Genomic DNA, 23,137 nt, shown 5'->3' on the forward strand with positions numbered 1-23,137 from the left:
TTGGGATAGAGAGCGTGCGCGCAAGTGGTGGGGGGATGGCTGGGGGCAAAGGGAGAGGGAGAAGCAGATTCCCTGCTGAGTGGGGAGCCTGACTTGGGGCTCCATCCCAGGACCCTGAGATCATGACCTAAGCTGAAGGCAGACATTTAACTGACTGAGCCACCTAGGCACCCTGCTGAAGTTTTTATTGTTTTTTCTTTTTAAAGATTTTATTTATTTCTTTGACAGATAGAGACACAGTGAGAGAGGGAACACAAGCAGGGGGAGGGGCAGAGGGAGAAGCAGGCTTCCCGCCGAGCAGGGAGCCCGATGCGGGGCTCGATCCCCGGGACCCTGGGATCATGACCCGAGCTGAAGGCAGATGCGTTAACGACTGAGCCACCCAGGCGCCCCTGTTTTCTCTTTTAAGAAACAGAAATCTACTTATTTTCTTTTAGATTTTCTAGCATCTCATACCTCATTGAGCCTGAAGACTGTTCTCCTTAATATTATATGTGGAATCATAAATTTTTAATATTTATAGTGAAAGGTCAGGCTATTTTTAGCCTTTAGTAGTATTTGCAAAGTCTGGCCAGAAAAATAATGGCTGAATGTGTCTTTAAAGTAGATGTTTTCAAATTCTTCTTGGCATGTGTTAGGAAAGAAAAGACAAAAAAATGTAAATGAACCCCCCGTCTTGCCCTCCGACCCCTTCCTTTTACTCTTGTTTGTGTATAATTGATTCTGGCAGAACCATGTGGCAGGAGCCCCATATAGCTTGAGCCGAATTCCCTCTCTGAATCAGGACACATCTTTGAAAGTTATCTCTGTATTTTGGTGTTACGTATAGCACTGTATGTCCTTGGTTTGTTTCTGAATCTTCTAGCAGCGTTGGCTGAAGCCCAAGCTGAATCCCCTTTTTAATGAACTCTTATCTAAAAATGGTTGACTAATTTTACGAGAACACCGTGGTTTTCTAATATGCCAGTTTTGGTTAAGTTTTGGTACAGGAATGAAATGGGTGATGCAGCATTTTCTGCGAACCTCTAGGGAACGTAGCCTGAGATCACCAAGTCCGCGCTTTATTAACGCATCAGGCGTCGGGGGGTGAGGGCTGTTGTTCTGTCTACGACGCTCTGAACTTTGTGTTATGATGTGAGTTCCTGGCTGCGGTGCGTAGGCTAGAACCACCCAAAAAGATCCACCCAGACGTGTACACATGTTCCCATTAAAAATGGATTTCTAGTATCCGCATCCTTGCCCAGTGTACACATCTCCACCCCTACCCTGACCCCAAGCACACTGAGGAAAAGGAGGAGAAGTGGAGAATTTGAGCACTTCTGAGACGCTTGGAGTTTCACGGGGAGTGAGACATCATCTGAGGTGACCCAGGTTTTCTTTAAGCTTGAATTTGAGAAACATGGCTGGCTCTCGTGAATAAAGCTTTAGTAAGTGGGAACTTAGTCGCTCTGGGGGTGGTTGTGTGTTCCTGTCTGCCCTCGTTTGGGCGCTACCCTTAGTCTCCTTGGGAAGTTGCTCCCTGTAACTGGGCTTGCCATCCTCGAGGGGAAGGCAGTTGCCAACTTCAGAGTACGCTGTGTGGCTGTGGCCATGAGGAGCCCAGGGCCTGGGTGAGGTCCTCACCGCAATCCCAGGGAAAGACGCTGGGGAAGCCCGCATTTTTAAATGGGGGAAGCTGATGAGTAAGAGCACTTGGGTACTCTTTAAGCATCAAAGAAAAGGGTATTTCTTGGCTTCTTTCTAGTTTCCTCTAGATGTATCCCAATTAACATCGAACTATCTTGGGTGGTGGAGCCAAGTAGTAAATGTAGAAAATTAACAAGGTAACAAGGGACATGTTTTCTCCCTTGTCAGCATTTGTAATAAAATGTTTTTTAAAAAACCAGGAGGTATAGTCTAGCTGTCTTGAATGATCTCTGAAATTCTCTGACACGTTTTCTGTGTCAATGCCTCTCTCTAGGGAAAGGTTTTTTGCTTTTGTTGGGTGGTTACCTGTAATGTGTCACGGACCACGTTAGATACTAAATGCCACGTCCACACGGTACGCTGGTTCCCACCCATGGGTGCTGGATGACTACTGTTTGAATCATGGCTTTTGTTAGGGAAACAGACTTTGAAGTAGAACTCAATCTTTACGTCTTAGCGTGTGTTTGACTTTTTGAGGCCAAGGTGTTTCCTTTGGGGTAGAATCAGGTAGAACGCAGGGAACTTCATCTCTTGCTTTCTTGTTTGTTTTGTTTGGCGGTTTGTTTTCCAGAGACCCACCGCTAAGGAGTTACTGAAGCACAAGTTTATAATACGCAATGCAAAGAAAACATCCTACTTGACTGAGCTCATCGACAGGTACAAGAGATGGAAGGCCGAGCAGAGCCACGAAGACTCCGGCTCTGAAGACTCAGACACGTAAGTCCGCCCCGCCTGGGCGTGCAGGACGCGCGTGAGCTGGGCCGGGCCCCCACGGGCGGGCAGGCGGGTGGCCTGGCGGGTGGCCTGGGAGCCCTGTGCACGGGGCACGTTCGCGTTTGTTCCCTCTTATTTGGGGGGGGGGGGGGTTGTTACTTGTGGATTTGTTAATTTGTTTTTAGATAATCCAGGTTGATGGTGATTTTTGTGTCAGTATGGGACAATTTGGGGGCCTTTTTAGCCTCTTTTTGTTGCTAGTGGAGTCTCCAAGAAAAATCTTTGTGGTGGAATAGTCCATAAAGAACTAGACCTGGTCTCCTTTTCCTTTTCTTTTTCCTGCCCTTAAAATCTCAGTCAGATGTAAGTGATTTAAATGTATTTTTTTTAAAGCTACAAATGTATGTTTTTGCGATTCTGTGTTGTGCTGTGGTCGATTCTAGGGTTGTAACAGAACAGTAACAGCAGTTATTTGCTAAAAACTGGTATCAAGTTAGGCATCTTGAAATTCCGTTAGCCAAAGAGATGGATGGGGTCTCGGAGCTGCCTTGGTGTGTTGGGGTGGGGCAAGTGGGGCCAGCTGCTCCGGCGTGAGGGTGGCGTCCCGAATAGAAGTGTTCCGGTCTGTGTAGCACCTCTTCTGTTCTCCCTGACGCTCGGCTAGAAGTCCCCAGCTGACCGCCAGGCCGGTTGAATCAGAATTTCTGGGGCTGAGACCCAAGTGTTTTGGGGTCCCCAGGAGCCAAGAGTGAGATCGTGGCATGGAGAGAGGAGGGTGGTAGCAGTGGGGACGAGAGCTGTACAGGCAGCCTGGAGGAGCAGCTGGTCGGGGCGGGGAGGAGGCTGAGTTCGGGGTGGGACATGTTTGAGTTGCAGACAAGACACCCGGGACGGTGTGCCCAGTGTAGAGTGGCACCGAGGTTTGCAGTTCAGGCGAGGCACTTGGGCAGCTGTCGGGGATTTCGAGTCGTCACGCTGTAAACGGTCATTGGAGCCGTGAGAATGAATGCTGTCACCCAGAGCGTCTCTGCAGAGCGCGAAGGACCGAATGCCGGGAAATGCCAGCGTCGGGGATGGACCTGTGGATGGCCCGCGTCAGGGCCGATCTGGGTGCAGAGACTGGAGGGGAGGAGCAAGAACATCGAGCTCAGGGCTCAAGTGGGTGAAGGACTGCGCAGGAACCCCCTGTCCGGTGGTGTGCAGGGGGTCGGCGGCCTTGGTCGTAGCAGTTCCAGAGCCAGGGTCAGTTTTGGGGTGAGGGGAAGGTAGGTGGAGGCAGTGAGTGTGGCTGACACACCAAGAGACGAGACTGGGGGGTTGGCTGTAGCTGGAGGGGCTGTCGTGTTACGGGAGCAAAAGGGACGCGTGTCGGAGTGTTGATGGGAAGGAGCCTAAGGGGAGGAGAGATGACATCTGAGAGTGGGGCTGTCACTGGAGTGGAGGACAGCCGTGCTCTCCGGAGAGATGCCTGTCTGCGTTCGAGGCGGCGGGGTGGGGCTGCTGGATGCTGGCACCGAGGGACGTTAGGGAGCCTCATAGTGATGGTGCCGGGGGCAGGGTCCTCTTCTGAACACCCGAGAGGGACTGGAGGGGGTGATGGGTGGGGAACGGGGATGGGAGGTAGGTGTGGGGTGTAGGGGTGGCCGCGCAGGCCTGCGGAATGCGGGTCTCCTCGGGCGCAGGGCTGTGCACTCGTTCACGGAGTTCGCCTGCTTTCTCTCCAAAGGGAAACGGATACGGACAGCCAGGCCTCTGGAGGCAGCGACTCTGGGGACTGGATCTTCACTATCCGAGAGAAAGATCCGAAGAGTCTTGAGAATGGAGCTCTTCAGCCTTCGGACTTAGAAAGAAATAAGGTAACGCGGGCTCGTTCCTGTCATCCGTTGGTCCCCAGTCACTTGTGTGCGGAGCCTGCTGTTAGGGGGCCGGGCTCCCTTGGGCAGCCTGTTGTGGGATTTCGCTGTCCAGGACAGATAAGAGATTGGTCGTCTGATGACCCAGAGAGTCAGATCCGTGAATCTGGCCTCGGGTCTGTACCACAGGGCTGCTTCCGGCTCTGCAGAGCCTGCTGTGTCGTCGTCCCCCGCCCCGTGGCATCGGCCTTTCCTGATGCTTGCACGTGGAGCGGGGGAGACCTCACCCATGAAGTGACATTCAGTCTCTCTGGACAGAACTCTGTCTGTCTTATATATTGGGGTTACTTATAAAAGATACCAGAATTTGGGGATTAAGTTTTTGTTTAAGGTTCTTAAAAGCAAATGTAGTGCCTTTAGTACTTACATGGAACTTTGATTAATTGGTTTTATGCCTATTTAAGTTGATGAAAAAGAGTCGCTTTAAAGCACCGTGGTATAGTTTCTCTCAGGCAGTGTGGATCAGTGGCTGTCCCCTGGTGATCCTGTAAGTCTTGCTTTGATAAGCAGATGAGAGTCATTACGGAGATTGCGAAAGTAGAAAGTAGGCCCTTGTCCTATCATAGTCTCTTGCAATGGCCAGCTTCGAGCTGATTCCATTTCCAGAGTTTCAGTAGTCAAGTCCTGCTACGTAGACAGCGCTGGGGTGCAATTCAGCATCACCTGCACCCACACAAGGGCCACTCCCAGGACCTCCCGGGACCTCCTGGGCCTTGGCACCTGGAGTCCAGACACTGGTTCGCCCAGCTGCGTGAGTTTGGCACATCACGGTGAAGGAAACGTTGCAGGCTAGTGAAGGACCGTGAGACAGTCCCATTTAGTGATCACAGCGAATGGGCAGGTACCTGGCTGGCTCAGTCAGTGGAGCATCGACTCTTGATCTCGGGCTTGTGAGTTCGAGTCCCACGCTGGGTGTAGAGAGTACTTAGAAAACTAAAATCTTAAAAAAAAGAAATCACAGCAAATAGCGTTTCAGACTTTATGCTAGCTAGCATGGTGCATGTCTGAAGTTGACTGAATTGTTGCAATGTGAGTATTAAATACTTAACTTCTGATTTCCTTTTTTTCTTCCTTAAGATGAAAGACATCCCAAAGAGGCCTTTCTCTCAGTGTTTATCTACAATTATTTCTCCTCTGTTTGCAGAGGTAAGATAACCCAGTTGACGTTTGAGGGGGCGGGGCATGATAGGGACGTAGTGGGGGGCACGGTCCTCTTCCTGTGACATGTTGCCAGTCGAATTGGGGAGGTTAGAACATGCCGGCACGGGTACTTGGAGAGCCGGCGTCGTGGTCCTGCGAGGCCAGCTGGGATCGGGCACTGCCTTCCTGGCGCCCCTCCTGCTCCCCCGGGCACCGTCTGCTGCCCAGCCCCTCCTGGGAAAGGTCATTGTGTCGCCTCCTTGAGTGCACGGGCCCCGCCCAAGTCCGCCCGTCATCAGGGTGTTTTTTAGCTTCCGTTGTACTGCTTTCTACAAAATCTGTTTGGGTGCAGCCTGATTGCTTTGTCTCAGACAAATTTATGCCAATATAAAAAGTAGAACTTAATTTTAAAAGAGAAGTGGGATTCTCTGGAGACCTTCTTTGCCCCATTGTGCTCCCAGAGTTCACTGTAATCCCAGAGAAGTCCCCTTACCAGAGGGCCACCTGTTTCGCAGGTGAGCAGCCTAGGTCACTTCCTCATTCGTGTCACCCACGGGCTGGTCCGCCGCTCCTTCTCGGGGGAGCCCGCCCTGCCTCCTGGAGGTACCACTAGGCATGCTGCATTGTGCGATGTTTTCGAGAATAAATTTTATGAGAATGAAGATTATTCTTTGGTTAGTAGGTGATTTAAAGAGAAGTTGGAGACACCCTTTCTTTTTTTTGAGCCCCCCCCCCCCCCCCCCGCCAGGCTGCCTTTAAGGTAATTCAGAATGAGCCACACTAGTCCCTACTGTTTGTGTGGTGACTCGGAGCTCTCCAGGGGAGGGGCTGTATCAGGGGATCCTCCTATTTGAGGTCGGTGGTCTCAGGTGCGAGGTGCCGTACGCACAGGCCCCCGCCTCCTCACTCCGTGGGGCCCAAACCTCGGTCTTCCCTTCGGCAGCGCCCCGGGGTGTCCAGGCCGGCTTCATCTGGCTCTTGGCCCTTCCCCTGCTCGGCGTCGGCCCTCATGAGCTAGCCTGAGGGCCCTGCCTTCCCATCTGGCGGCCGGGGGAGCCCGGGGTGTGGACTGGAAGCTGCTGAACCCGTGGCTTTCTGATGGAAAATGAAATGGTGCGTGGAGGTTCCTCTGTGTGGCTCCCTGCTGTTTCCGGGGACCTGCTCTTTTCCCCTCCTGTCCATCAGACACCGTCCTGCTTTTTATTAGTTGTTTGGGAGAGTGGTCCTTCGGGTTTTTGAGATGCTCCCTTGCTTTGCTGTGATCCTGCCATGGGCGCTCCACGAGGATCAGTGGGCCCTTAGGGAAAATGACGGAGATGTTTATTTTTCTGAAGCCGTGTATTTTTTATTGGGCATATGAAGAAACCGTGCCGAAATCGTTACCTAGAATTAGTGAATTAATCCTCAGTGTAATACTGTTCGGGGGTTTTTCAGCTAACCTAAAGGTGAACTCACGGGCGTCTTTTCTTACGTGTTTTTATTGGTTGTGCTCCACAGCCGCATGTTTGACGTGACCAGTATGCATCATTTTATGTAATTCTGATAAAACTCACTAATAAAGGATCTTTGTCCCTGTGTGTGCAAGTGAGGCTGTTCCTGACACCGGGGCGTGTGCGCGGCCGGCCCCCTCCCATCGCGGCTCATAGAGCCCATCCAGCAGCGGCTTTGGGCAGGGGGCAGGGGAGGGCCGCCGCTGTAGCAGACAAGGGAGAGTTAGGCACTCAGGCCTCGAGAACACTGCCCTAGTTAGTTAAGTGATCGGGAGTCTTAGGGGGACACGGGTGGCCCCCTGCAGGTCCACCGCGTCAGAGCCCGCGATGGGGGGGGGGGGGGGGCGCAAGGTGTGATCGCCGGCGCGCGGCCTTCCTGGTCCTCCGTGTCCCTTTTGTGGGGGGAAGGGGGCAGCACGGTCAGGTTGGGGCCGATGCCGGCAGTGATGTGTTCACAGCTGGAAAAGCCAGAGCCAAACGTGAACCATCTCCTAAAGGCGCCCGTCGAGGAGGGGCTCTTGCTCTGGGAGCCTCAGGCGCGCGCCCGGTGACTGAACAGCTGCCCTTGTCCCGCATCCCTCCCAGAGGGGGACTCAGCCATCGCCTTGCCGAGGTCGTGCCGGGGACACCGCTGTGATTCCTCGTCGGGGGGGCGCTCGGTTGCAGGCGGTGGAGTATTTTGACAGCCCTCTGGCCCCAGAAGGCCGCTTGCCGGGATCGGAGGACTGACCGGCTACCGTTGGGGGCGGGGCTGCAGGCGGCCCACAGGGCAGCTCCTTGGGAAATGAGAGCCGAGTGCCCGGGAAGTTGTGCTTCTGGTGTAGATGACGGTTGAAGCGGAAGGAGGAGGAGGGACAGATGTCACGACCAGATCTTGGAAAGGTGCACAGAAGGCCAGCCGCCGCTGTTCTTTCCTGGTGAAGGTAGTGACTTGGGCCTAACGAATGCCCTTTCCACACACAGTGTCCCCGCCAGGACTCGCATGCCCGGGGCGGCAGTGGGGGTCACACATCGCGTCCCTCCTTAAAGGAGGTGCCCCCCGATTCCTGTGCCCGTGTGGGTCATGCTGATCTGCACGTTTGTGTGTTTGCAGCTGAAGGAGAAGAGCCAGGCGTGCGGAGGTAACATGGGCTCCATAGAGGAGCTGCGAGGGGCCATCTACCTGGCGGAAGAGGCCTGCCCGGGGATTTCGGACACCATGGTGGCCCAGCTCGTCCAGCGGCTGCAGAGGTAAGTGCCCTGTTTGCCCCCTGCCTTTCCCAGTCCTTCCTCGGTTGCTTTGGCGCTTTGCTCCTGGGCTCTGGCTGTTTGCTTCCCAAGCACATGGTTGAAGCAGAATCAAGTCAGAGAAGACTTCAGTTCTGAGTTCTAGAAATCACTGCGAGGGAATGCTAGGAGTCCAGAAAGCACGGGGGAGGACCACAGACTTAGTGCGCTTGGAGCTCTTGTCATGTGATGAATACCAGGACCTTAAGACCCCTGTCTGCTCCTGGTGATGCCGCCTGACTCCACCGAGAGGGGAGCTCCTCCACCACGTGTTTGTGACTCTCCGTGTGCTATTCTGCTTTCAGAGTCAGGGCTCAGTGAGTTAGGACACGGGCACGTTCTCCTCCTTGTGTGGCTGATGCGCGTCCTCGCATCTGCCTTGCTCCTGGGAGCCTCGTCAGGACAGCCCGCAGCCGTTCCCTGCCTGGCCAGTGGCTCTGGCCTGAGGGGGAAGCTTGGGGGGGGGTGGGGGGGGGACGATCAGGCTTCCTGACCCACTCTCAAGCTTGTTCGAGGAGTCCCCTTGGGGAGGTCACTCCCGACTGCCAGGACTGAAGGGGCAGTCCTCTGGGGGTATTGCAGAGAGTGGAGGTGTGCTGTGACCTGAGCTCTGCTCCACACCCCCAAACCTTCATCACTCCCCAAGAAGCCAGCTGTGTCATTGCTTTGAAATTCACCCTCCAGGTGAATTGTCCAGTCTCTTCCAAAGAGCGGCTGAGCCTTGATGAGAGTGAGGAGTATTTCAGGTCTTTCCAGAGATGCTGGCTTGACAACATGGAGAGAAGTTAGGGGCGTGTTGGGTGCTTTTGCACCTCGGAAGTGATGATCGAAGGGGCTGCTCTCTTGCCTGTGAAGCGTCCTGATAAAGTAGGACATGGGGGTAAAACCTCGCTGTGGCGCTGAGCCCCCCCCCCCCCCCCTCCCGCTCAGGTGCAAATGCTGTCCCGGCTCGCCCACCCGCCCTCAGTGCTGGCCTCATGGTAGAGCGCATTGACTTGGCTGCCTTTACTTTGGCGCAAGCGAAGGGATCCGCTCTGCTCTTTGGGTTTACCCCTCTCCCAACTGTCGCTACTCACAAATGAGAGGCATAAAGGAAAATAGAAGTCAAGTCCCCGGGATGCTCACCCACACACAGTCGTGATGGAGTTTGTGTGTATCCGTTGGGGTGCGTGCGCCATGACGTCCCTAACACAGCATCGTTGAGTGTTCCTGTTTCATTCTGGGACATCATCCTTGTTACCACGGAGGCTTTCCCCCTGGTACCAACAAATAACTTAATGGTCCGTTTTTCTCCTTTCTCAAAGCAGCTCAGAGTTTAGTTGCATTTACTCCTGGTGCCGAGAGCCGGTGAGTCACGCAGAGCGCCCCAGGAACTGGCGGCGCTGTGATGGTCTCGCTGTGCGTTTGGTTTTCTGCTTGCGTAGCGCCACTTTTAGGACTGATGTCCACCCTGTCCCGAGTTGGCCGAACTGCTCAGAGTGACGCGCATACCTCACTTGATTGCCCCGCAGCTCCGGGGCATGGAGGGCAAGGGCGCGGCCAGGGGCAGGTGTCCCTTCTCCCGCCCTCTGGCGCCCGACACAGCTGGTCCGAGGCCGCGCTGTCTGGCAGCCAGTGTGGGTCACACCGCACGGTTTGGGGCTTTCTAGTTTCCTCCTGAGAAAGTAGTAAAAAAGGAGCAAGTGAAATTAGTCTCCATAATACGCTGTGGAACCCACTGCATCCCAGATCTTTGTTCATGTCAGCAGCGTCAACCGCCATCAGTGGGGTATTTCCCGTACGTTTCAGCAGCACGTCCTTGTGATCCGGTGTGTGTTTCACACTCAGCACATCTCTGTGTGACCCCCCCACATCTCGGGATATCAGCAAATACGTCCCCCAGTGCCCGCATCATGTTGGAAGTTGTACTTTCCAGCGATGCGTTAGGACATGCCGAGTCCACATTCTTCTCGTCTCCAGACCATTCTGTCTTGTTTCTCTGCTCTGTGCTGTGTAGACCTGCTCCGGGGGGTCCTCCACTGGTCCCCGCAGGCCTTAGCTGGTGCCGTGCGTTCACTCCCGTGAGGCTCCCATGCTCTTCCTGTGTGTGCCCCACCCAGATGCCACCAAACCACGATGGCCACTGCCACTGCTTCATACCCATTTTGCTCCAAAAGGCATTACTTCAGTGGGTCAGTCACTTCAGAAAAAAATAAGAACCGACTTGTGTCTAAAGCGTTTCAAAGACGTGTGTATCTTAATTTGAATGAATGGGTGGGTCCTTTTGTGTGGCATCCACTCCTCCCATGGCTTAGGCATTTCTTTTCTTGGAAGATGAATCTTAGGATCTGTGGCTATAGCCTGCTTTTCAAGAGGATCTTACGTAATCATTTGTTCTCTGGGAGAGTGCCCAGTATTTTAAATGCCTCAAAAGAGCTGCTGTAGCTTGGAAGGTTTGCGATTGCTCCCATTCAACGTGTCCTCAGCCCTCTCCTGTGCGTTGGGGTCCGTTTTGAGGAGGCTGAGGGGATGTTGGCCATCGGGGACCCCCTGCCCTGTTTTGTCTTCTGAAGCAAGACGGTACCGTACAATGATTGAAACCAGAAGAGCGTGCCCGTGACCCGCCCACTGCGGCCCAGGCACGATCGCTGGCAGTGTTGGGTCGCTGGCTTCCGCTGTTGTAGATGGGTCATAGAGGTCATGACCTGAGCCAAAATCAAGAGTCAGACGCTCAGCCGGCTGCGCCAGCCAGCCCCCCCACCCCCATATAATTACAATTTTTAATCTGTTTTTCATTCAGTTTGCTTAATTTATTCAACCCTTTCTTTGCTCTTGGACATCAGAGTTGTTCCCTAATCTTTACAATGACAAAAAACCCCGAGAGACATCTTTGTGCAAAATACGTTGCTCCTTCTCTGGAGCACATTTCTGAAACGACTCTCAGGAGTGGATCACTTGCACGAGCAGCAGCATTTTTGTGGCCAGTAGGGGTTTCCTCTGCTGATAGTCCAGTCAGCCGTGTGTGTGCCCCTGGAATCTCACGGTGTCATCGGGGGTTGCTGATTTTGTGGTTTTTAAAAGTGGACTGTAAGTGAGGCTGTACCATTTATTGTTTCAGGCACATCTTTTTTTTCTCCTGAGAGACTGAACACGCTCTCGCTTGTTACGTACTTCCAGTTCTTCCACTGACTGAGTTTAACTTGTCTGTGAACAGTGGTGTCAAAATATGATTTTCTTACTTTTTATGAATTCTTTGTATAGTAATTAAACCATTGATATTTGCTCCACCTAATGGTTTTAATAAGACTTGGGATTGTCTAGTAAACTAGGATTTCGGTGCTGGTTTGACTTTTTGTATGGGCATTGTTCCAGAAATGACATGCATTCACTTCCGTTTCTCTTGTTTTTTTCTTTCCTTAGATACTCTCTAAGTGGTGGAGGAACTTCAACCCACTGAAATTCCTTTGGCATTTGGGGTTTTGTTTGTTTTTTTTCTTCTTCCTCCTCCTCCTCCGAAAACGTCCACGAGAGCCTTTGCTGACCCCCGCTGCAGCGGTGTGTGCCATCCAGGGGCCCCCCACTGCCCCCACCCCGGCCGCGGGTGCCCACCGTCCTGGGGCATGCGGCCCTCCCTCGCCGGCCTCCACCCGACGGACGCGCTCGGTGGGGTGGGGAGGGTCGGCTCCTGGCAAGCGATCATTTTATTTTCTTGTTCTTGTTTTTTAATTTTAGCCATTGTGCACATATCAAGGAAAGTGTCTTTAAAAACAAAAACAAACCCTGAAATGTATATTTGTGGATCATGACAAGGCAACTGAAGAAATGAAATCTCAGGTACCCTGCTTTAAGTGGGTGACTCCCCCTCCGCGGGAGACGGAGAATCGCTCTGGTGGGTCAGTGTACAGATTTGTATATAGCGTCATTTTTACGGAAACCCTTTTGGCGTGCATAAGGAATCACTGTGTACAAATTGGCCAAGTGCTTCTGTAGATAATGTCAGTGGAGTAAATATTTGACAGGCCATAACTTGAGTCTATTGCCTTGCCTTTATTACATGTAAATTTTGAATTCTGTGATCAGTGATTTGGGTTTTATTTTGTATTTGCAGGGTTTGCCATTAATACCACTTTATGCCCCTCGTACGGAACACTCCTCTGTACCTCCGCAAACACAGGTCCCCCTCTTGTTTGCCCGACGGCCCTTTGGGTACACGCACAGGTTGATTTCCTTTCATTTGATGGTACTATTTCTTAGTGTTTTGAATTGGAACATATCTTGCCTCATGAAGCTTTAAATTATTATTTTAAGTCCCTCCCCGACGAAGTGCTCTCGTCTTAATGCTCGTTTGGAATCGTGCCACTGCCGGCCCTGCGCCCGCCCCCCGTCCTTCCCGGTAGGACTTCCTGTCGCGCTCGTAGTGGAACCCGCGTGCCATCTTGCCCACCTAAAAATGTCTGAATGCTTACACGAATAAATTTTATAACACACTGACTTTGCATACTTTTCCTTGAAACTTGACTCTTCTGGGGACAGTGTACCTGTCGTGTGTGTGTGTGTGTGTGTGTGTGTGTGTGTGTGTGTGTGTGTGTGTGTGTGTGAGAGAGAGAGAGAGAGTGAGACATTCGGCACTTCCAGAAAGAAGTGCCCACGTTGAAAATGCTGAGTGTCCGGGTCAGCTCCCTGTGCAACTTTCAAAAAATTGGCCATTGGGAAAACGTGGCTGGATACTGCTGATTTGTGAAATTGTGCTCTCTTCCCAGGGACCTTGACTAAGGGTGGCTTTGTTTTCTTCAAGAAGCCCCGGGCTGCTCTCTGTCAGCCGGGGGTCTGTGTGTCTCTTGGCCTGTGGCATGGCCTTGCTGGCCCGGGGGAGGCAGGAGGAATCATTTCTCTGGGGTGGGAGAGAGAGTACCTGCAGCAATTCCTGACTAAGTACATGTGGCATCATGTTCTATTTGTTGATGCGAATCATTGTCCTCTCTTGTTGGTGTAGCAATTCCTGGAGGGGAAGACAAAGGATTTTTGGAAGCAAGGAAGTTTTTGGGATGGAAGGTTCGATCGATATATGCCGCCCCAGTGGCCTGGGTTACAGGGAGAGGACAGAGGGCCAGAGCCAGAGAGGTTCGAGTGCGTGTGTGTTGTTTAGATTTGTTAATGGAGCGTCGTTTTTTTAAAAAAAAACTAAAATTAAGTCATTTTTTTTTAATTAGAAGCTGAATGATTAATTTCTGTAAGGGATACGTTTTGATTAGGGGAAATAGAACTGAATTGCTGATCCTTACATTGTGTGTTCTTTGGCAGCAGGGACGTTAACTTGGATGATAAAACTTGATGTTTCATTCGGTGTTCCTACCAAGTGTTTTGTATGAGGGAGTGGTTTGTTTCTCTGTGCCAGGCGCAAGCCCAAGGTCAGTTTTGTTCATTGCAGGAGAATCCCATAAAGCAATGATGCAGCATTCTCCAGAGGGCGCTGTTTGTCCGATCTTCAGCCTGCCGGTGTAGACAGCAGCTTTCTTGAGAGTTGTGCACATTTGCACATGGACGGTGACCTCAAGAAGACATGCTGAAGCCGATCTCCAGTGCAAGGAACAGGCACGCTGGCGGGGAGACTGGGGTCCGATGAGGCATATTGGTACGAGAGTTACCCAGAGTCTGCAGCCACTGGATGGTCAGCACAGCGCCACCCCCCGGGGAAAGCAGCGGATCAGTCTTTCCGAGCTTACATGGGCCTCTTCCGTTGATCAGGCTTCCCGGGGGAAGAAGTGGTTCGAGTAGCTTTGGAAAGTGGATCTCTTCCCGGGTCTCTTCTGGCCTGCCACTTTCTGTGGACATGCAAGCCGAGGTCTGGTTTCCGAGGGCACGTGGACTGGGGGCAGCTTCGTGAGCCAGGGAGGCCGGCTGCAGTGTAGCCCCGTCCGCACGGAGCTCCGGGGGAAGCTGCTGCCGCGCAGCCAGACCTGCGAGGCCAGCATCTGGGATGCGTTCGCGGGTGCCTGGAAGCCTCCTGATGCCACCGGCCCCCGGAGCTTCCCTGCTCAGACCGGAGAAGGCAGTGGTGCACCTGGCCTTGGCAGAGGCTTCCGTGGACATGGAGGCAGTGGGCTCTGTCCGGCTGGGTTTCTAGGCCTTCTAGAAATTCTCTCCTGCGTCCTAGCTGGCTGCACAAGCGAGTGGCCACTGGGGTTTGGGTGCCTCGGCATTTCAGAGCTGGCCTTGTGACTGTTGTGATGTGACCATGTGCCACATGTCTTCTGAACCCAACAATGTTGTCGGGTTAGTCTCATGGAGCATCTAGTGCAGTTCTTCATGTAGCATTTTGTACCTTTCTTTTGGCAAAACACGGTCCATTTATAAGCATTTTTCTATTTCTGCTATCAAATACGGCAGGAAATCCGGAGTGCTGTGTGGCACGTTCATCAGCATGGGAGCTGTGTCATGCGGGGGCCAATAAAGTTCCCGGAAAACCATTTCTGTAATTCGGTCTCGTGTGTGTAGGGGGAATGGTCTGTCCCCCCGCCCCCAGCCCCCAAATGCATACGTTAGAATCCTAACGCCCAGTGGGATGGTACTGGGAGGTGATGTGGTCAGGAGAGCGGAGGACCGTGATGGGATTAGGGACTTTGTAAGAACACCCCCACCCCGAGACCCTCCTCCTTCAGCCCCGTGAGGACACAGCAAGACGGCCGACCGTGACCCGGGAAGTCTCTCGCCAGACGCCAGATCTGCCGGCATCTTGATCTCGCACCTTCCTGCCTCCGGAACTGTGAGATACGTTTCTGGTATCTCTTACAGTCGCCAAAACGGACGGAGACACCGGGTGTCTCCGAAACTCCCGCTCGGTTCCGGCAGCTTGGGCGTGGTCTCCACTGCCCACATGGTTTGCACTTCGAAGTCACAGGGGGACCCCAGCGGTGCGAACCAGCACCGGCACTGACCTGGTTCGGACTCACTCGGAGACGAACTAGACCCCCTCATCCCCGAGCCTTGTAGAATTCAGTGACTGCCTGCCTCTGTCCCATCAGCTGCTGCCTACGCTCACCCTCCCAGGGAGCTGGTCCTGCGGCTGGGGTGTGGGACAAGCCTCTGGGAAATAGCTGGACTTGGAAGGTAGTCCCCCTCCCTGTCTTTACTTTCATCCCTCGGGTTTTAGTCCTTTTATAGCACGGACAGGCTCCCGGCAAGGTCCTGCCTCTCCGGTTCCACGTTGTGTGTCTCACACGTGGCTGAGTGCTCGTGGTTCCCCCCCCCCCCCGCCCCGGCCCCCGCAGGGACCAGCCATGTCCACCCCTGGGCAGCTCCGTCCCTGCAACCCGCCCGCGTCAGACGGAAATAAAGACCAGACAAGGTGGGTGATGTTTTGCCTTAAAACTTCAGTATGCTGGATTGTGGCGTGAGGTATTTTTATTCCCTTTTGTTAGTACTTGAAACCATCTGGTACACGTCGTAAGGCAAACGATAACACATCCCGAGCTCCTCGTCCATGGGTCCAGTCCCGGCTCTGCCACGCCGGCCCGCGGGGCTGGGGTGCAGGCACCGGGAGCCACGGGTTGGATGGGCTGCCCCCTCCGGCCTGTGTCGGAAAGGGTTTAAGGACACTGGGAGTAGCAGCTCCCGATCTCCACAGAGAGGAGGCAAACGGGTTTTGACTAGTGGGCCCGGCAGGTCCTGGAGCCCCATTCCCTGTGTCGTCCGACTGTCAAGGATGCGCAAGGTCATACTGTCGATATACCCCATGCCTGGGGGGTGGGGAGGGATGAGTACAAACAGGAGAAAAGAATGCTCTTGAAGACTGGCACAATATATACTAGTGAATGTGCAGTCCCCAACCACAGTTGCAGGATATAGGTATGAGCACAGGGGCTGGGGGGCGCGGCCCCCGGAAGCTCACAGAGACCCTCCGGAACATCACAGATCACAAATGGCCCTGATCACTGACATACAGGTTCTCATGCTTGTGAGACAGACGGCAAACACCACAGCTGAGAGCTTCCCATCATACACACCACTCCTAGGACGGCGGGAGCGCGGGCCTTGTGCTGGGTTGCTGCTGCTCCGCCCAGAACACAGCCCGCTTTGCAAAGAGGAATCACGGAAACAGTTTGGTCAACTTGTGCCAAGAACCGCATTTTGTGGGAGCCTAACCCCCCCCCCCCCCGAGGGGAACGTACGTAGTGTGCTGCAAACTGCTTGTATTAATCAAAGAAGTAAATCCTACTAACTTGCTATTATAAAAGTAGAAAGATTGAAAAAACGAAATCTGAAAATCTCATTTGCTTAAGATTGTGCCACGTGTATCACAAACATTGGAAAAATTGTTTTTAAACGCACCAGCCTAGAAATCAAAATTTTTTTTATAAGAAAAAGAAGAGCACTTGCCCTGTCTTTTGGTTGAACGGATAGGGTTGCACTGCTTTTAAGGTGCAGTTGCGGGAGAAAAACGGTCACTTGGCACTCTCGTAGTGACAAGGTTTTACTACTGGCAGAGGCTGGAAACAGCCCACCAGGGAATGACGGACGCAGAGCCCCCAGCGTGGGAGCTGGGAGCACTGTTCTCGGAAAGACAGACAAGGGTAAAAGCGGTTTTGTGGAGACCAAGGAGAGCTGCTGTAAAACCACGTTTTGGGTTTCCAGACGGGTGTTAATTTTACTAGGCTTCATTAATACAGGGCACAGGCAGGGTCTCCCGCGACACTCGTGTCCTGCCCTCAGTAGACGTGAGACTCTTTGTGACTCGGGATGTGGGCGCGGGAGGCAGAGCTGGTCGCACTGCGGATCACCTCCATCCACCTGAGGCCAGAGAACGAAAAGGAGGGTCAAGGGCCACGTTCTATAAACTCGAGCAGGTTTTTTTTTTTTTTTTTTTCCTTGTACCAGCTTCACGATACTTGACACACCTCATTACTCACAAACGGCGGGCCGGTGCCTGGTTTGTAACGTGCTAGTTTAGCAGAAGGGTTCTCGAAGGAGCTCCTGGTACCCAAGAACACGAAAGCCAGGCTAAGGGTTCCTCGAGGTGTGCCTGAGGAGCAGTTTGAGAACCAAGGGCCTGGGTGGTCCCTTTGCAGAGCCGCAGAAGCGCCCAGGACGGAGGGGTCCCGGCCGGCTGAGGTGGCTCCGTGCCCTCCGGCGGCCTCCCAATCCCTGGGGGACCAGGACCTGCGGCCCGTTTCCTACATTTGAGTATTTGCGGTACAGCGGTGGCTCTCAACAACCCCAGGGACAAGGGCTGGCAGCGTTTTCGGGTGTCACAAGGAGGGGGTGCACGTGGCCTCTAGTGGGTGAGGTGTGCTCCCCATCCTCTAATGCACAGGCCAGGGCTCCCCCTCCTCCAAAGAATCAAACGGGCTCCATGTCAGCAGTGCCAAGGGTGAGAAACGGGGAGTAGGGCTTTTGAGAAATTCATCACTGGTCTTTTTAGGGTCTTGTCACTACCAGGCTCAACTGTCAGTGACACCATCCCACCTCCGTCCAGGGCTCCCCCGGCCCGGCTCACACCTGGGAGGAGTTAACCCCGGCCTCACTTTTCAAGCAGTGTACTAGGAAGTGCTTGGGGGGGGGGGGGTTGAACCCTGCTGCCCCTCAACTAGCTTCCCCGACGGCTGGGCACGGGTCCTAACCTGTGGGACGCTCTGGTCCCCACAGCACGGCCGGGACTCCCCAAAGGGGCTGGTGACCCCTGGCCCTGTCTGGTCTGTGGCCTGCGGACCCCCCCGCCGCTGGTGCTTTAACAGTGACACTGGCTATAGGATCCCAGGCCTAGGGGCCCAGAATTTCTACTTGGATTTCTAGGAAATGTCTGAAATTGGTCAAACATGAGAGTCCGGGTCTTTCATCCTTCTTTGAACATTGCAGCTCCTGGGCCTCACTCCGGCTCCCAGGCAGCCTTACTAACAACATTAGCTAACCCCGAGAAGCACTGGGATTTGTTCCCTTCTTGGGGGGGTGGTCTGGCTCTAGCACAGTCTGGCACATTCTGACTAAATACTGCAGAAACTAAAAACCACACTGGTTAGAGACTTAAAAGTACATCGTGTGTAGCCTTAACTGTACAGGTTAAGGGCGGATGTTATTCAACCAGGGAAGTCTGTCCCTTCTAGAAGAACAGAGGTGGATACGAGTGTCGGGCCAGGGGACCACCTTCCTCACCCGTGCCCCCCGCCCCAAAGGTCAAGGACAGTTTGGAAGTAAATGCCCAGGCCCACAGGGGGCAGTGAGCAGCCGCTACTCGAAGGGCCTCGTTCACTGGGCTCGCTTGGGAGACAGGAGGGGCCTCTTCTGGAGATGCCCGGGGCCGGGGACCATTACCTTTCAAATGTATATTCACTTTCAGCCCTGAAGTAGTACACGTGGGACTTGAAATGCAGCTTGAACACGTAGTCCTTGTGGATGTCCTCAGACTCTGAGGGGATGGTGAGTGAGTAGCCGAGCAGAGGGAGGCTGGCCAGGGGGTGAGTGTCCTGGGCAGAGTCAACAGAAGGGGGCTGTGGAGAGGTGGCCCCAGGCTGCGGGGCTTAGCCGCAGCCTCTCGTCCCACAGGCCGGCCCGTGCGGCCTGCTCTGGCCCTGAGCCTTCGCCCACGTCCTCCCCCTCCCGTGTTCACTCAGGCCGCAGTGCTCCTCGCGCACGCGGACAGCGTCCACTGTCCCCTGGAGCTCAGGGTCCCGGGGAGATGGCCTCCACCAGGTGGTTCGCCGTCCTTCCGGAGGAAGGCTGCCCCCCTCGCGGCCCCCTGCCCTGGGGCCGGTGCTTACCTGGGGAGACTTGTAGAAGAACAGGCAGAAGTTCGTGAACACCACCCACAGCTTCTGCCACCCACTGCTGTTCTTGAATTTCCTCAGCAGAGTCCCGGACAGCTGATTCTGAAGGACAAGCATGTGTGTGAGGGGCACCGGCCCAGGGGGCTCCTGCGGGGCCTGGGGCGAGGCTTCCTGCGTGTGCCCCCCCCGGGGGTGCATTATCTGAGTCATCATGGCCTCTTAAGGGAAATGCCCCTCATGGTGACCTCAGTTGTTAATCAGAGTGTCCCCGTGCCGCATCTCGCCCAGGGACCCTCCCCTACAGCATGAGGCTCCCCCAGAACGGCGACGCAGGAAAGGCTCCGGCACCCGTGGACAACACGCTGTCGGGCCCCGCGCGCCCTCTGGTGGCCTTGGCCGGAACGCGGGCCGGCAGCGGAAGGCGGCCGCCTTGAGAGGCGGGTGCTGCACCTGAGAGTCCGTCCCAACGGAAGAGTAATCCCCCGTAGAGAGAGGCCTTCCCCAGGCGTCCTGCTTGAACTCCCCAGCTCCGAGGCCCGGGGGGGCGGCACACGAGACGGTGAGACCGCCCGTCTGCACCCGGTTGCTCATCACCCTGGAGACTTTTGAGGCAGGATGCTGGGGACAGCCTCACAACTTGGTGGTCAAAGGGGCAAGTTAAAAAAAAATTAAAAATACACCTGAGTCTGCTTTGTTCTCCCAAAGAGCATGTTTAAGGTACCTATGGAAGTAAGGTCCCGGGGCCAGGAGGAGAGAGAAGGCCAAGTGTCTCTCTTAGTGATGGGCCAACAGAAGCGAACGGTGCTCCAGGCTGAAAGAACACAGGCGGACAGACCCACAAAGCCGTGGGTCCCCGCAACCAGCACAAGCTCCAGGCAGAGCATCCCATCCCCCACAGAGACCGCCCCCCGCATCACCCTGCCTGCCACTCACCCACGGGCGTACAAGAAAATGGGGTGCTCTGAGTGCCAAGCAGGTGAGGGCAGCAAGCAGAATGGGGGGGCGTCCCGCACGATTCCGAGGCACAGCGAAGGCCAGGAGGGAGCACGCGCTCCTACCGAACCCACCCCCTCCAGCTGGACTCCCGGAATCCCGCTCTTGATGCAGTTCCCACAGCGTGCTCGGCCCACTGGGCCCCACGTTCCAACTCCCTGAACGGAGTTCTCTCTCCTTGCCCCCCACGGTCCTGGTGGCCTCTGGGGTCACCGGCTGCACTCAAACTCCCACTCCCGTTGGCTTCGCTCAGGTACACTTCTGTCCCCTTCTCAGCTCACAGGGCCCCGAAGCCCTGCTGCCTCTTTTCTCGAGAGGCTGGACCAGTCAACATCCTTGACCCACAACCGGCCAACGCCGACCCCCCCCCCCACCCCGCAGTGGCCTCCGCTTCTGGACTCCCCAGCGGAGGGAAGGCCTCTGCCCTCTGCCCGCTTCCTGGCTCACGTCACTGCTCGGTCTTTATTCTGGATTGGATTGCGTTCCCCCCAAAGACTGTTCCAGTCCAAAGCCCAGGTACCTGAGGATGGGACCTTATTTGGAAATAGGGTCTTTGCAGGTGGCAGAGTTCAGATGCGGTCCTACTGGAGTGGGGTGGCCCTAATGCAGTAACCGGCGTCCTTACAAGACACAGGGACACCACGTGGGACGGAGGCCAAGATCGGGGTGGTGCGTCTATAGGCCGAGAGACGCCAAGGATGCTGGCCAATACCAGAAGCTGGCGGCGAGGCACGGAAGGGCCCCTCCTCAGCTTCTAGCAGCCCGAGGGAGTAAGCTTCCCTTGTGCGAACCAGTCGGTGGGACTGTGTTACGGCAGCCCAGGAGAGCCACAGAGACCCCGCCGTGATTCTCTCTGTGCTGTCTCTCTCCTCCTGGTCGTCTGCTGAACCCAGCCTGCCCGCCTCTGCCCAGGCTTCCAGCACCGAACCAGCTCCGATCTAAAACACAAGAACGCTCCACCGGCCCTTGCAGCAGCAGACCCCCACGTCTAATGAGGACCCTCAGTGCTCTTAGCTTGCCCACAACCTTCGGGTCGCACCTAGCACCTCTTCGCATCTTCCCCAAATACCCCCAATACTCGCAGGACACGTGAGGGGAAGAGGGTTCGTGTGGGGAGCTCAGCAGTGGACTTGGGAGGGAAGGAAATGCCGCCCCCTCCCTGTTGCTCTGGGGAGGGGGACCTGGCAAGGGCGGGGGCACTGGCAGAGGGACAGACGAGCCCATTCCATGCTTGGCTCACCCGCGTTATTGCTACCTTAAACCCATACACCCCGGGCTCGCAGCCATCTCCCTGCGGGCTGGCAGACTTCCTCGGCGGGCCGGACAGTACGCAGTCTGAGCTCATCGGGCCAAGCGGCAAAGTCAGATACATGGCATAGCCACTTAACGTCAAACCCTGTTCTTAGTGCCTGGGCTGTGACCAAGCGAGGTCGGGCTGGATTGGCCTGCGGGCCAGTTTGCCAACTGGCTCTGAACACTCACCCGATGTAGGCTGCTGTGCAGGCTAGTCACCCCGAAGGAGCGGGCCTTGCAGTGTCCGGGCCCCCGGGAGCTACCCGACTCGGGGGGTTGCTCTTGAGTGGCCTAAGTGCTCCCAGGCTTGCAAAGGAGGTTTCAAGCCTACCAGCTTCCCATGCCTCGACAGTCCTAACCATAGGCCTTGAAGGCCGGTACCAAGTGAAGGAAAGACCACTTCTCCCTCGGGGACCCACTTCCTCCGGTCTCCTCGGACCAGCTAGATGTGTGGAGGGGTCCCTGCCCACCAGCCGGTCGCCAGTTCTTCCCTGCTCCCTCTGTGCTGGAAAGTTCACCCCCCACCCCCCATGCCTGGGAGGATCTCTAGTTCCCAAGGGCAAAGGGAGGGAGGATGCTGAGTACAGCGTGCTGGGCAGGACAGAGTCCGTCCGTCCGTCCCTGTGGGGTCGGAGTGGAGGGGCCGTTCACTGCCAGCCCCCAGCGGTGCACCTGTCACCCAGGGCCTGCACCTCACCCAGGTGCTCGTGAGGACGTTTTCAGAAACAGGCGTGGCCTTAGGCTACCCCCTGTACTGGGGAAACGGAGTAGAAGCAGCACCGTGGAACCGTGAAGGTCACCCCCACAGAACATTCTCAGTCCCTGTGTGATGTCTGGCTCTTCCCCAAAACTGCAGGCTGGCCCACTGCCGTCCTTCGCTCGATCTCGTGTGACAGGTTCTGGGCCAGGCCCATTTAGGGATGCGGAGGTGTTCAGGGTTTAAGAAGGTGATCCAGCGCCTCTGCTGGATGGCACCTGGTGGTGGGGTCGGGGGCCGGGTCCCGGGAGTTATTCCATGAACCACGGCTGACACGGCCCCGGCCAACCCCCCCCCCCCCCCCCCCCCGCCTCCCTGAGCGACCTGACACCTGCAGCTGTCTTCCGCCCCACAGCCAACTCCGGGACAGGGCCGATCAGGGCTTCAGGGGCCCGGAGAACAGAGAGAAGCGGCCCGTACCTCCACGGCGACGCTGAAGTCCACCATGGAGACGCTGGTGTTGCGGTGCCAGCACACGTGCACCATGGTGTTGCCGCGGTGGGGGGCCTGGCGCTCCAGCGACGTGCGCGACGCGCTCAGGTCGTCCTCCGACTCCTGGTCCGCCACCGTGGCCTCGTCCGGGGACTCTGCAGGGTGGGACAGAAGATGGCGCTTCGGATCTTTGCTTGCCAGGAGAAGGACCCCGTCCCAGAGCCTCCCAGGTGCTGGACGGGACGGGACAGCCGGGGGCACTCACCTGGGGAGCCCCGTGCACCCCCCGAGCAGGGAGTCACACTGGAAGCCAGCTCCTTGTCAGGCTCCCACCCCAGGGGAGGGGGGTGTCCCGCCAGCCCCCAACACACCTGGGCGCCGGGGCCTGTGGTGCTCGCCCAGCACAGACGGCCTCGGTTCCTCTCCCTACTGCCGGCACTCTACGTGACAGTCGGACAGGCTGGCCCCGAAAAGATGACCTCCCTGCTCCCTCACACTGTTCTAAGGGGTGTTTTACTTTTAGGGAGTGGAAGTTCCTTCGTTTTTAGGTTTATTTAACACAAATGTCTGTCAACAACAGCCAAACTATGGGAAGAGCCCATATGTCTATTGGCTGATGAACGGATAAAGAAGAGGTGGTGGTATGTGTAGACAATGGAATAGTACTCAGCCGTCACAAAGGAGGAAATCTCGCCATTTGCAACGATGTGGATGTAC

At 55.3% G+C, this 23,137-nt stretch overlaps 2 protein-coding genes across 13 annotated transcripts in view; one reads left to right on the forward strand and one right to left on the reverse strand.

Moving 5' to 3' along the window:
- STK24 (serine/threonine kinase 24) overlaps nt 1-12,679 on the forward strand; it is a 110,152-nt gene extending 97,473 nt beyond the window's left edge. For both annotated transcript variants that reach the window (XM_027589283.2, XM_027589282.2), the window contains exons 7-11: nt 2,258-2,403; nt 4,127-4,256; nt 5,391-5,459; nt 8,037-8,173; nt 11,609-12,679. In XM_027589283.2, coding sequence (XP_027445084.1) covers nt 2,258-2,403; nt 4,127-4,256; nt 5,391-5,459; nt 8,037-8,173; nt 11,609-11,645 — 519 coding nt within the window. In that variant the 3' untranslated portion in view covers nt 11,646-12,679. The remainder of the gene's footprint in view (nt 1-2,257; nt 2,404-4,126; nt 4,257-5,390; nt 5,460-8,036; nt 8,174-11,608) is intronic.
- A 2,859-nt stretch (nt 12,680-15,538) lies between these two features.
- FARP1 (FERM, ARH/RhoGEF and pleckstrin domain protein 1) overlaps nt 15,539-23,137 on the reverse strand; it is a 265,189-nt gene continuing 257,590 nt past the window's right edge. For 3 of the 11 annotated variants that reach the window (XM_035726576.1, XM_035726574.1, XM_035726575.1), the window contains 5 exons: nt 22,409-22,575; nt 18,940-19,047; nt 18,494-18,645; nt 17,083-17,158; nt 15,539-16,975 (listed from right to left, as the gene is read on the reverse strand). In XM_035726576.1, coding sequence (XP_035582469.1) covers nt 16,463-16,975; nt 17,083-17,158; nt 18,494-18,645; nt 18,940-19,047; nt 22,409-22,575 — 1,016 coding nt within the window. In that variant the 3' untranslated portion in view covers nt 15,539-16,462. Of the gene's footprint in view, nt 16,976-17,082; nt 17,208-18,493; nt 18,646-18,939; nt 19,048-19,395; nt 22,207-22,408; nt 22,576-23,137 lie in introns of those variants that run through there. The other 8 variants (XR_004819950.1, XR_004819951.1, XM_035726577.1 and 5 more) reach the window with 8 other exon arrangements.

This window comes from Zalophus californianus, chromosome 3 (genome assembly GCF_009762305.2).
Source record: "Zalophus californianus isolate mZalCal1 chromosome 3, mZalCal1.pri.v2, whole genome shotgun sequence".
Lineage (NCBI taxonomy): Eukaryota > Metazoa > Chordata > Mammalia > Carnivora > Otariidae > Zalophus > Zalophus californianus.